General features: G+C 46.1%; 2 protein-coding genes and 1 long non-coding RNA gene across 8 annotated transcripts in view; 1 reads left to right on the top strand and 2 right to left on the bottom strand.

Moving 5' to 3' along the window:
* Positions 1-181: 181 nt before the first annotated feature.
* On the bottom strand, positions 182-2,726 carry LOC127616752 (transcription factor JunD-like). The gene has a single exon (XM_052088555.1). It carries the CDS (start codon positions 2,429-2,431, stop codon positions 1,496-1,498), a length of 936 nt encoding a protein of 311 aa, XP_051944515.1. The 5' UTR covers positions 2,432-2,726; the 3' UTR covers positions 182-1,495.
* Positions 2,727-5,861: 3,135 nt separating this feature from the next.
* LOC127616798 (uncharacterized) overlaps positions 5,862-13,478 on the top strand; it is a 10,889-nt gene continuing 3,272 nt past the window's right edge. The window contains exons 1-3 of one of the 2 annotated variants that reach the window (XR_007967184.1): positions 5,862-6,223; positions 10,982-11,714; positions 11,836-11,923. This is a non-coding gene — a long non-coding RNA (uncharacterized LOC127616798). The remainder of the gene's footprint in view (positions 6,224-10,981; positions 11,715-11,835; positions 11,924-13,478) is intronic. The other variant, XR_007967183.1, reaches the window with a different exon arrangement.
* The window catches only part of LOC127616743 (homer protein homolog 3-like), a 22,820-nt gene continuing 21,254 nt past the window's right edge, over positions 11,913-13,478 (bottom strand). For all 5 annotated transcript variants that reach the window (XM_052088542.1, XM_052088540.1, XM_052088544.1 and 2 more), the window contains one exon: positions 11,913-12,759. In XM_052088542.1, the coding sequence (XP_051944502.1) occupies positions 12,574-12,759 (186 nt within the window). In that variant the 3' untranslated portion in view covers positions 11,913-12,573. The remainder of the gene's footprint in view (positions 12,760-13,478) is intronic.

Here is a 13,478-nt window from a genome sequence, read left to right as displayed (position 1 = left end):
TTTCCTCCCCCCTCCATCCACTACCCATTTTTATGAAGTCACCAGAGGGCCATTTTACATTTATGGGAACTGTCAACACGCATGTATCATTGTTTCAAGCGTATTTGACTATTGGGCTGTAGGTTCCCCACCCTCATCTCGTGTTCACCCACAGTCGGGACAGTGCAAGACAAGATCACGGTTAAAACGTAAGAAAATCAGATTTTTGTTTAATTTACAATGTAAGCGCAAACACTTTACTATAGTGAATGTAATGTCAAAGAGATGAGTGCATCGTACACAAATGGGGCTTCCCAATACATACACGTACATTCATGGAAGTTTGGTGCCTAAAGTTTTCTAAGCAGCCACCATGGAGACAAACACAATGGAATACAATGGTTTACTGGCAGGAAAACATGCAGTGTTCATTTTTGAAAAACAAAAGTAAATAAATGGTTTGGTAAATAAAAAAGACATTTGCTAGAGCAAGTGCTTGTAAACAAGTAAGGCAGTGTATATGTACATTTGGATGGCAGCACTTAATGACACTTACATTTGGCTGTTGAGATTTTCCATCAATACTAGAGGTGTCAAACTCAAGGCCCGGGGGCCAGATACGGCCCGCCACATTTTATATGGCCCAATAAAGCAAATCATGTGTATCTACTTCATTTCTTCCTCAAATCTGTACCAGCGGAATTGCATATTGTTTGCACTTAATGTTGCTGTCTCACGCTCAGGTGGTCACAGTGTACCTGACGCTTGCCTTCAGAGAACCACTTTATTTCCTAACATTCACTTTTTTGAATACAATGTGGTGTTATTTGACTTGATTGAAAACACTTACTAAATGTTTTGGGGAAGATTGAATAATACAACTAATAATGCCAATCAACGTGGAAGACAAGTCAAACATTTTGTGCCTCCACAAGTCTAAATAATACTGCGTCTGTGGAATCGGAATTAAGAAAACTCATCCACTCGTTTTCAGCCTTCCAAGAAGGCTGACTTTTTATGACGTACCGCCCCCTGTTGTCGACTGAAATTGACGTTTGTGTCCATGGGCGCCACAGCAAACGTCACGTGACCAAAACAGGGGGAAAACAGGCAAGCCGTGGTGTTAAATAAAGCCCCGCTGTAAATTGGACAATAGTTAAATTGTTTTTAAAACTAGGTATGTGATAAAGTGTAGCTTATAATGCGACGAGGTAATTTTACTTGTACTGCATATAGTTTCGTAACAGCCCCGTGAAGGGAAACCATAACTACTGTATAGGGTGGCCACGACAAAAATGGGTTTGACACCCTCAAGTATACACTTGTGTCACGTGTGTACACTCACGGTGCTGCATGGCAGTTTGCTACATGGCTGTTTTGTGCCAACAAGCCGCTTCCATTGGGGCCACTCAGCAGCAGGCTTGCGACCACACACCCTCTGCCAATGAACCTTTCAGTTCACTTACACGCTGCATTTACCAACTTTGCCTCCAATGTCATTCAGCGTGGCTGAAAATTAGTAAGCTTGGACCTGGTTTGGTAAAAGTTGACATCCGCTGCTGACGTGGTTCATAACCTTCTGCTTGAGCTGAGCCACCTGCTCCCGGAGCACGCTGGCCGTGGACGCCAGTTCGGTGTTCTGCGTCTTCAGACTCTTCACCTTGTCCTCCAGCCGAGAGATCCTCTCCAGTTTCCTCTTGCGGCACTTGGAGGCAGCTATCCGGTTGCGCAGTTTTTTCCTCTCCGCCTTAATTCGCTCCTGGTTGTCCATGTCAATCGGGGAGAGGGGCGGGCTGTCCCCGAGGCTCTGCATGTCTGGAACCGTCTGCGGCTCGTCCTTCACGGTGCCACCAGCGGACTGGAGCCGGGACAGCGTCGCTGCAGTGGATTGCTGCTGCGGGCTGAGGTGTGACGGAGGCGGCAGGAAAGGGATGGTGTCGGTGGAATAATTGATCGTGGTGCCGCCCAGCGGGCTGGCGGCGTAGCCGTTCAGCGTGGTGTACACGGGGAAGTCCGACGTCTGGAGCGCGGACGAGCCCACCGCGTTGGCGGCTCCGAGGAGCTCCAGCCTGTCCACCGAGACGCAGCCCGCTTCGCTCAACTGGTTCTGCTTGTGCAAATCCTCCAGAGCCTTGACGAAGCCTTCCGCGAACTCCTGCTCGTCGCTGGCCGACTTCGGGTAGAGGAACTGGGACGTCGGGTTGGCGGCGCCCACCAGCCCGTTGGACTGAATGATGAGACGCTCCAGGTCGGGGGAGGTTAGCTTGAGTAGTCCCAAATCCGGCGAATTGAGCAGCACGTCGGCGTCGCGCAGCGTATTGGCCTTGGGCTCGGAGGGCTGCGTGTCCAGGTTGAGATTGATGTCCTTCTTCATCATGTTGGTGTGGGAAGAGGTGGTGCTGGGGTTCCTCGGAGATTTGAACACAGTGCCTGGGGGTAGGCTCGTGTCCATTCTACGCCCTCATACGAGGGCGAGCACTCGCAGACTCCACTATCCAAAACATGGGGGAAAACGGCTGATCTTTCCTGTAAACCACCACCCTCTTTCCTTGAAGGGTTTCAGACGCCGCGGCCCCTCCTGTAGTCGTTGTCTCTTCCTTGTGGCACGTCTGCTATGCACCGATTGCTTTCTAGCCCTAAAAATTCCATTATGTCACCCCAGAGCGCACAGATTGGCCCAAAATGACGTCCGTTTCCGGTTATATTTGAATAAGGGGCCGGGCCGGCCTTTGTTGCCATGGAGACTCTAGGTAAACTCCAAACAGTGCAATGCATTGTGGTTTGATGTCATAGCATAAAAAAGCTCAGGGTTGCCAAAACCGAGCAGAGCGAGAGAGAGAGAGACTGCATGGGCGGGGAAGGTGTGAGAGGCGAGGTCTGGAAGAACCGCGAGCAACCATTAGAAAACGACCTAATACCAAGCAGATTTCGAGTGAAAGCTTTGCTGTCCACTAGTACACTTTTGTACGGTGGCATCTGCATCTTTTTAAATTTCAAAAGTCAGTCCATTTTATTTGGATGGCAATTTTCCCCCGGCTGTGGAAAAGTACTCAAACTTGTAAAAGAAATAAGAATGCAGCTCCCATACTTGTCCCGAAATAAATGCGTTGTGAATTTGATACACCATCGAGAAATGTTGTTAACAGCCCTGCCAAATTAGAATGATCAAAACATCAGCAAATATATAAAATGAGGCGTCAAAATTGTGGAGAAAAAAAGACATTGTAAACCCTTTCAAATGCTGTGTTCAAATCATTTCACTACGAATTGGGAAAAAATTGAACTGGATGCTACTTGATTTAGCATCTTTTTTACATGCATGTGTAAAACATCTGGTGGCTAGAATATGTGGTGGTCATGACTAAGATCTATACGGCAAGCCCTCAAATGTCTGAATAAACAGAATGAACGTTTCTTTGATTAAAATTTATTATTATTATTATTATTATTATTATTCATTCATTCATTCATCTTCCGAGCCGCTTGATCCTCACCAGGGTCGCGGGGGGCGCTGGAGCCTATCCCAGCTGTCTTCGGGCAGTAGGTGGGGGACACCCTGAATCGGTTGCCAGCCAATCGCAGGGCATACAGAAACGAACAACCATTCGCACTCACACTCACAACTAGGGACAATTTAGAGTGTTCAATCAGCCTGCCACACATGTATTATTATTATTATTATTATTATTATTATTATTATCATTATTGTTTGAGACAACACAAAAAAAACGTCAATGGTGGTTTTAGACTGGCACGAGACACAAAGCGTTTGCCGCAATTCATTCTTGGAGCTGAGAACAACAAAAATTCTCTTCGGGAATATCTTGCTTCACCGAATGTGTTGCGTCATCATTGTTAGTGCTCCGTCTTTTTGGGGGGGTGTGGGGGGGGGTCATCATACACACACTGAAAAAAGTAACAAATTCATTTGACAAAAGAAGGAGCAGAAACAAAGGGAGTACAAGTAAAAAGTTTGAAAATATCAATACATAATGAAAAGTACAGATGCCCCTCTCACCAAAAAAAGAAACAGTTGAAGTACAGGAACTATTTTGAATTTGTCACTTCCCATGACTGGGGCAGTGTGAGAGATGAAGGCTGGAGTAACCACATGCAACCATTTGACACATCTTATTATCAAGCAGATTTCGACGGAAACGTGTGTTTGAGTGTGACACGGCACTCGATTTAAAGCACCAAGAGTCACATTCACACGAGAGGGAAACTTTCAATATGTCCCAATAGAGAAACATGGTAAATACAGCATAAGACGTGGAAATGAAAAGGAGACAGCAGAAAAGAGGAATTCTCCTGTTTTACTAAAAATTGAATATCTGTCGGGCGGCCCGGTAGTCCAGTGGTTAGCACGTCGGCTTCACAGTGCAGAGGTACCGGGTTCGATTCCAGCTCCGGCCTCCCTGTGTGGAGTTTGCATGTTCTCCCCGGGCCTGCGTGGGTTTTCTCCGGGTGCTCCGGTTTCCTCCCACATTCCAAAAACATGCATGGTAGGCTGATTGGACGCTCTAAATTGTCCCTAGGTGTGAATGTGAGCGTGGATGGTTGTTCGTCTCTGTGTGCCCTGCGATTGGCTGGCAACTGATCCAGGGTGTCCCCCGCCTGCTGCCCGAAGACGGCTGGGATAGGCTCCAGCACCCCCCGCGACCCTAGTGAGGATTAAGCGTTCCAGAAAATGGATGGATGGATGGATGGATGAATATCTGTCATTTCTGAGATTTTTCTTAAGGGTGAAAAGAGGAAGGAAAGTAAATAATCGCATGATCAAGACCAAGAATGTCAACTGAATGTCAGGGTAAACCATTCTCGGGGGGGGGGGAACACTCATTAAAAAAACAGGCTGAATTCAATGAAAATTGACTTCAATTCGGAAATTGAAATTCGCACTAGCACAAGGACCATAAAATAGACCCTGCGCTTGAGCATGTTGTTTTTGTGCCCATACACGGCGAATACGTCTGCATCAGTACCACCAGTGAGCAGATAGGGCATCATTAGTTTCCACGGCAACAGTGAGATAGTGAGTGACGCAGAGGAGACGTAGAAAGGTGAATGGGTTCTGCATTGCAGCTCGTGTAGGCGGCGGATGGGAGGTATTTTTATGCGTGAGTGGGAGGGCGGTCATTTAGAAGTATGAATCAGGGTTGTTATTTGTAAAATTAGGAGAATAAAACGGAATAGACCCCTGTTCATCCTGTGTATTCAGGAGAAAAGAAAAAATAATGGACAGTCTTCCATGCTATACGAATCATATCCCCACAATGCCACTCCATAGCCACAGTGTCCAGCGTGAGTCATTTCGCAACCAAATGGGTGTGGATTGCACTAAAAGTGGGGAGAACAAAAAACAACTAAAACAAAACATTCCTGTCCAAAACTGAGATTAGCTCTGGTTTAATGGCAACAAACTGAGCAGATTTGTCCTCAAAATGGTACAATAGTGAATATGTCACTTTGTGTGACGCACAGTTTTCTCTCCCACCGCCTTTCAGGTGCCCTTTGACTCGCATACCCTCCCTTGGGAGACGCTAACAAGCCACCAACGCCCCCGTGTCACACGAGAACATGTTCCTAGCCGAGTTGCACCACGACAACGGATGGCGGGCAGTCACACACACACACTACAAGCCACTTTTAATTAAGAGGGGGGAGGGGGGGTTCTCACTTTAGCTTCTCAATGTGAATAAATGTGTTAAAGGAATTTACAAACCCAAATGTAGTTTTTTTTCATCCGTCGGGATCATTTTCTGTCTGGAAATTGTGACGAATGAACGGAGGTTTACAATGCTGTGTGTTTTATACACCGATGTTCAAGCCTCTAAATTCCACGAGAGCAGTTAAACATGGCACAAAGGACACCTGCCGTTTAGTCATATGAGCCAATGCCTGCAAGCTTAAAGGCGTACCGTTAGCCACACGCCGATGTACTGTTACACAAAACCGCTTGTTGTTTGACAGCCTCTTTTTTTTCCTCCTCGATTCTCACGCATGCGCGGAGATCCGCAAGTGGCTTTTTAAAGCTGTGTTAGTTGTAGTGCGCATCCCGATGCAGTGGATGGCAGTAAAGGCACATGCACCAGCTTTTTCGAATTGAAGTGCGTTATTTCCTGTCCACTGCTGGTTCGATGACAGCTCTCCAATATTGGCGCTGGTCTCCGCACCCCATTCTCTAAAATTGAGCACCAAGAACCCACGAGAATGGCCCACAAGAAGAAAGTGATCGTCATAGGTAAAACGTTCACAGAATGAACGACTAGACTGGCAATGTCATTTGTCGGAATAAGCAGCATTTTCAGTTATAGTGGGATGAATTTTTTTTTTCTCTTTCTCCTTTCTTCTTTCTACATACATTCTTGCTGCTGGAGGCTGTAAATTTCCCCATTGTGGGACGAATAAAGGATATCTTATATTATCTTAATTTAAAGAGGTTATGATCACTGTTCTTATGAACCATGAAATACAACTTATTTATTTTAGGACGAAGAGCTGTTATTTACCTATAATAATAATAATACATTTTATTTACAACCGCCTTTCAAGACACCCAAGGACACTTTACAAGAACAAAAAACACAAAACAATACGGGGTTGAGCAGCGGCAGCCAAAACGCGCCAGAGTTCACTCTACCCGGAAGTCAGAAAAAACCCACAGGGGAGGGAGAGGGGGAGAAAAAACAACGCTCGAACTATCCTCATTTTGAGGATAATTTGAGTTAGGCAAAAAACTCCTGCACAAGCATATGACAGTTACAACAGGTCACAAGACAAACAATGAAGATGGTGAAACAAGGGAATGTATGGGGGGGGCTAGCTTCCGTGCATACTTTCATCAGGGGAAGGTCGAGATAGCAGATGTTGTTTTGGTAGCAGGCTGCCCAAGAATTTAAGACAGCCTTGAGTCAGTGGCTTATGTCTCTTTAGTGGCGTCGATCAGCCAAATCCGTGATTTCAGTCAATATTTGAGCACAGATTCCAGTTTCTCCAAGTTCTTGACCATCTTGCAGAGACGCTCCAAAACCGCAACAGTTTGTGGTTGAGCACAGTCTGAGTCTGAGTATTGGACATCCGCACGATGCCATCCTTAGACCGGCAGCCTCTTCACTTCCAATAGAGCCGCTCCCGTCGGTTGAATTTTGCGATAGATCAGGAAACTGCTCACACCAAACAGCAGCATACCTGTTATCCGATAACGATAGGGCCGATAATGTAGATGTCATCCACATCCTCAACGGACAGTGTTGACAGGCACACCATTCTGCGCTTCCTCCAAGGATCTAGGGTGTACCCAGCAGCAAACGTCCCCGAGGGGCAAGTAGGCTCCCCCACTGCCTGCTCTTCTCATCGAGAAAATTTTGTCGATGGCATCGAGAGACCAGCCAACCAATTCCATGTTTGTTTTTAGGATGAAAATACGACAGGAGGCTAGGAAAAGTCCGACAAAGACAGCACATGGACTGAGAGGCGAGCAAGGAAGGGTGGGGGAACAGGAGCAGAAAGCAAACGCGTCCGCCTTCGTCGAGAGCCAAGCAAGAAATTTTCTTTGCCTTTTCTCAAACCATGTAGGAAATTCACAAGCCTGGGATTATTGTTTAGCTTCAGCCTTTTGACTTGGACCCCCCAACCCACAGCTCATGCTCACAGAACATTTTCAAATTAGATAAAACATTTGCTCAGTGATTTAATTTTACACTTAATTGGTGGCCGCCGCTCAAGACAAACCTATTTTTTTTTTCAGTACAAGACATTGAAAAGATCCCCTTGAATCGTTTAATCATTTGTACCTAATGGTGTGGTCATCCAAAAAATTTACATTTAGGAAGTATTCTTTGTTTGTCAGGGTTCCAGCTGTTTGGAGAACTTGCTGTGAACTCCAGCTGGGTGGCAGTACAGGAAAGAACTTACTTGCTGGTTCGTGTTTTACAAGTTGAAGTGTCCGAGTCACTTAATGTGAGTCACAACAACTGTAGATGGGCGAATGAATTATTTAGTTCTCATTGTATAGTTCTAAGCAAAACCTTCAAGTATGACAAGAGAGGATGCATCAGCAATACAGTACAGTACCGGATATTCACTGCCTTTCAAATGGTTTGGGTCACTTAGAAATGTCCTGATTTTTGAAAGAAAATCACGTTTTTGTTGGTGTTTTTTAAAACCATATTAACAAGGGACTGGTTTAATCTTACTTTCATTGGGGGGAAAAACCTATTTTCTTTGAACACCAAATATATTTCTTAGCAACCCAAGTTGAACTTTAGTGGATATGTTCATATAGCTACACTACTCTCAAAAAGTTAGGGATGGTGGATGAAATTTCAGCTGAACCTAAAATGCACAATATCCCTTACAGGTGAACTTAATTTGACCTCATCTAATATTTTGTCCAAAGTCCAACAATTTAACGGTTCATTATTATTTGACACAACTTGGTAGCATGATGGGCAACTGGTTAGCACGTCCACCTCACCGTGTAGAGGTATAGGGTCTGATTCTGGCTCTAGCCTTCCTGTTCAGACTTTGAATGTTCTCCTTTTGCCTGTGTGGGTTTTCTTCGGGTAGTCCGGTTTCCTCCCACATCACCAAAACATGAATGGCTGGTTAATGAAACACTCCCAAGTTGTCCGAGTGTGGATGTGAGTGCGAATGGTTGTTCTTCTGTGTCACAGGTGTCGAACTCCAGTTCTGGAGGGCCGTGTCCTGCATGTTTTCCAAGTCTCCCTGTTGCAACACACCTAATTCAAATGATCAGATCATCAGCAAGGTCTGCAGAAGCCTGACATTAAACCTGTTCATTTGAATCAGGCGTGTTGCAACAAGGAGACTTGGAAAACATGCAGGACAGCGGCCCTCAAGGACCTGAGTTTGACACACATCCGACCACAGATTAAATATGTGTTCCCTGCGATTGGCTGGCAACCAGTTTAGGGTGTCCCCCGCCTAGTGCGAAGAGAGCTGGCATAGGTTCCAGCACGCCCGCGACCCTCGTGAGGATAAGTGCTGGGGGCAAGATCTGTGTGGGTTGAGCAGGAAAGGCAAAATCCTATTGGTTTTGAACCGGAGAGTGGGGACTGCAGTTGGGCAGAACCCTCCAGGCCGTCTGATGGGAACGCTGAGAAATGATGGAGACGGAAGGTGTGTTGCATATCCGTCTCCAATCTTCCTAGACAGGATGTCTCGAAGATAGCAAAGTCCTGACATTTTCCAAATTCCATGTCTTGAGTGTGAACTTGACATTTGGCGACTCAAATGAACACATTCAACGGACATCTGGGGATCACATAGGCACAGATCATTCACTTGTTTTGGTTTTTTTTTTTTGGTTTGTTTTGTTTTGTTTTTGTTCCCCCCCCCCTCCCCCTTCTCTGCTTGGAGTGAGAATTTTAATTTGCTGGGTGGAGGGAAGAAGTCCTGTAGTGAATGGTGAAAATTTGCTCGTAGAGTGGTGCCTGGAGATAAGTTTAATTCTTGTGTTTCTAATTTAAAACAGTTGTGTCTCAAATCAGCTTTCCCCATTGTAAATAATGGAAATACCAGCCTCCCTGAAAAACCTGGAAGGGCGTGATTGGGAGGAACGCCCCCCCCCCCCCCCCCCCCGATCAGAACTCAAGTGATGTTTTGTTATTGGACTTCTGTGCTCGTCGTGGATTGTCCATAACGAACACCTTGTTCAAACATAAGGGTGCCCATATGTGGAGTTGACACCAGGACTTGCCTGCAGTTTGATGATTGACTTTGTGGTTGTATGATCAGATTTGCGGCCGCATGTTCTGGACACTCGGGTGAAGAGAGGGGCGGAGCTGTCAACTGATGGAGACCTGGTAGTGAGTTGGCTCTGATGGTGGGGGAAGATGCCGGTACTACCTGACAGACCCAAAAGTATTGTGAGGGTTTGTTGGGAGCATCTGGCGTAATCCCGTGTGAGAAGGAGTTTCAACTCCGACCTGCAGCAGAGCTTTTCCTGTCCTGGTGGAAGCAGGAGACATTGAGTCCGAGTGGACCGTGATCTGTGGCGTTGAGGCCATAAGGTGGTCGGTGCCTCCCTGGCAGCCACCCCCAAACCCGCTGGTGGACACCGGCAGTCAGGGATGCCATCAAGCTGAAGAATGCAGCTCCAAAGGCAGCTGATGGGTACTGGCTGGCAAAGCAGAACGTAGCTTCAGCGGTCGCTGAGCCAAAAACCCGGGAGTGGGAAGAGTTTGGTAAGGCCATGGAAGCCGACTTCTAGACGGCTTCGAGGAAATTTTGGTTCACCAACCGACGTCTCAGGATGGGGAAGCAATGCCCCATTAACACTGTCTACAGTGGAAATGGGGCGCTGCTGACCTCAACTCGGGACATTGTGAGTCGGTGGCCAGAATACTTCAAAGACCACCCCAACTACACAAACACGTGTTCCTAAGAGGAGGCAGAGTTCGAGGGCTCTGAGGTTGGCTTTTCAATCTCTGAGGTTGAAGTCACAGATGTGGTTAAAAAGCTCCTCGGTGTAAAACCCCGAGGGTGGATGAGATCCGCTCGGAGTTCCTCACGGCTCTGGATGTTGTGGGGCTGTCCTGGTTAACACACCTCTGTAACAACACAGGGTCATTGGGGAGAGGGCAAGTCAAGGGAAGGAGGAGCAGTGTGGTTTTCGTCCCAGTTGTGGAACAGTGGACCAGCTCTACACCCTTATCAGGGTCCTCGAGAGTACATGAAAGCTTGCCCAACCAGTCTACATGTGCTTTGTGGACTTGGAGAAGGCATTCAAACGTGTGCCTCGGGGAGTTCTGTGGGGGGTGCTTCGTGAGTATGGGGTACCGAACCCCCTGATATGGGCTGGTCACTATTCCACAGATGTCAGAGTCTGGTTTGCATTGCCAGCAGTAAGTCGGAATAATTTCCAGTGAGGTTTGGACTACGCCAAGGCTGTCCTTTGTCACGGATTCTGTTCATAAGCTTCATAGTGAGGGGGTCCGGTTTGGTAGCCTCAGTATTGCATCTCTGCTTTTTGCAGATGTGTTGCTGTTGGCTTCTTCAAGGGATTTCCAACTCTCACTGGAGCAGTTCGCAGCTGAGTGGATAGCATTTGGGATAGTAATCAGCACCACCACATTTGAAACAATCGTCCTCAGACGGTAAAAAGAGTGCTCTCTCCAGGTTGGGGATGAGCTCTTGCTGCAAGCGAAGTAGTTTAAGTATTTTGGGGTCTTGTTCACGAGTGAAGGCGGGAGGAAACAGGAGAGCGACAGGCAAATCGCTGCAGCGTGATGCAGAATGTGTATTGGTCTGTTGTGGTGAAGAAGCTGATCTAAAAGGCGATGCTCTCAATTTAACAGTCAATTTACGTTTACGGTCAAGACCAGAAGAACTAGATCCCGGATACAAGCGGCCAAAATGTGTTTGCTTTGCAGGGTGTCTGGGCCCTTCCTTAGAGATGAGGTGAGAAGCTCGGTCATTTGGGGAGGGCTCAGATTCGAGCTGCTTCTCCTCCATGTCGAGAGGAGCCAGATGAGGTGGCTCAGGCATCTGATTATGATGCCCCCTGGAGGCCTCCCTGGTGAGGTGTTTCGGGCATTTCCCACCAGCAGGAGACTCCGGGGATGACCCAGGACACACTGGAGAGACTATGTCTCCCAGCTGGCCTAGGAACACCTCGGGATCCCCTGGGAAGAGCTGGAGGAAGTAACTGGGGAGAAGGAAGTCTGCGTTTCCCTGGTAAAGCGGTTGCCCCTGCAACCTGACCCCAGGTAAGCAGTAGAAAATGAATGGATGGATGGATGGATTCAAAACAATAAAATATTCAGTCCTTGTGGTTTGTGAAAAATTCATTCGTCACTTTTGACCAGGGTTATGTCACTTTGTCCACAGATGGAGGTAACAAAGACCTGAAGGTCCCAAATGTCCTTGAACGCATCACAGCAGAGTTCCATTAAGATGTTGCACTGTCAGAAGTACTGTAAGTTTATTATTATTCGAACACAGTTCAAAATGTAAATGATGTGTGCACTATAGCATGACAGATAAGATAAATTACACCTATGTTGGATACCTCCTATTGATTAATATGTACTTCATTCATCCAAATGTGAGTAATAGCGCAGAAGACCAAGCTGCTTAAATTTAGAATCATCTCTATTGTCTACCTGCTGCTACTTAATACATGGACAGCTACATACACGTTACAAATGGGTTTATCTGCAATATGTGGAATGGCTGCAATGTAGTATGAATGTGTGCTTGTTTTGTATGTAGAATCGCTGACAAGACAGTTAATGTACAGTAAAACAAGGCCTCTTATTAGTCACAATATGCAATTTATAATCCAATTGTCATATTAATTGGAAAAACTATGAGCACCAGAACATTTTGCACTCTGCACTTAGAAGCAGTTACCTTGAGGTTATTGCATTGTTTCCCTGGTAAGCAACATGAAGTGCTACATTATATGACAAGTAAAACAACGTAAAATGCAGTTTAGGCCGACATGTGAACAGCGAGTGCTGCAGACAAGATGGTTCTTGCGCTTGAGGTGCATGTAACTGTGCTCCATCTTGGATTTGTTTTTATTATTATTATGATTATTTTGAACTCCTGCATGTTGACTTTTTACTTGTCCACAAGTTTAACTAAGCTCTGCCGGAGGTCATTGAGATCAAAGATCTTGATGTCTAGAATTTCGATGGCCCTCTGGAGCTCAGTGTCCATGCGATCTCGATCCTCCAAAGAGTTGCTTAAGTTCTGCTCCGTGTTCTGGATACGGCGTTCCAGCTCGGAATTGCGCATCTCCACTTCCTGTTGAGGAGAGGCAACCACGTTACAACTACTGCTTGTTGTAATGCCGAAGAGATAAACTCATCAGCCGCTACCTTAGGTCCACCCGCACTCCCACCCAATGAAACCAATGCACAAGCTGCATGCAGTCCACAGTCATCTACGGTGCTTGTCGTCATTTAGGGTCAATGAAGGTTAACGTAGTGGAGGAAAAGCTGCTAGCATGTTTCCATAACTGGCAAATACTGTTTGATGCACATTCATTATTTATTTTTGTATTTATTTACGATACATTTCGCTTGAGAAATAAGCTTTGTATGTTGGGGAGGAGCTAAGCTTAGTCTTGGTTGTGAGTGAAAGTTGGGGAGACTTTGCCACATATACTGTACATGCACAATTGGTGTTTTTTTTTTTTTAATCAAATCCTCTAACCCTTTATATTGAGTCATGTAAGATGAGTTTGAAATTCCAAAGTGTTTTGGGTTCGTAGTCTGTGCCAGAGGGGTCCAAACTCGGTCCTCCAGGGCCGATGTCTTGCCTGTTTTCTATCTCTCCCTGCTGCAACACACCTGATTCATGATGAGGATCGTTATCTTGCTTCATCAGAGCTTGATCGATGAGCTGATCGTTTGAATCAGGTGCATTTCAGCAGGGAGAGATAGAAAACTCAGTCAAGTCAAACTCAGTCCCTTGAGGACTGAGTTTGGAGACCCTTAGTTTGTGCTTTACAATTTGAACTA

Source organism: Hippocampus zosterae, chromosome 15 (assembly GCF_025434085.1).
Source record: "Hippocampus zosterae strain Florida chromosome 15, ASM2543408v3, whole genome shotgun sequence".
Taxonomy (NCBI): Eukaryota; Metazoa; Chordata; class Actinopteri; order Syngnathiformes; family Syngnathidae; genus Hippocampus; species Hippocampus zosterae.
This window is presented reverse-complemented; position numbering and strand designations above follow the sequence as displayed.

Excerpts from the sequence above, each read along its gene's own strand:
- LOC127616752 (XM_052088555.1), bottom strand. The coding sequence starts at position 2,431 with ATGGACACGAGCCTACCCCCAGGCACTGTGTTCAAATCTCCGAGGAAC.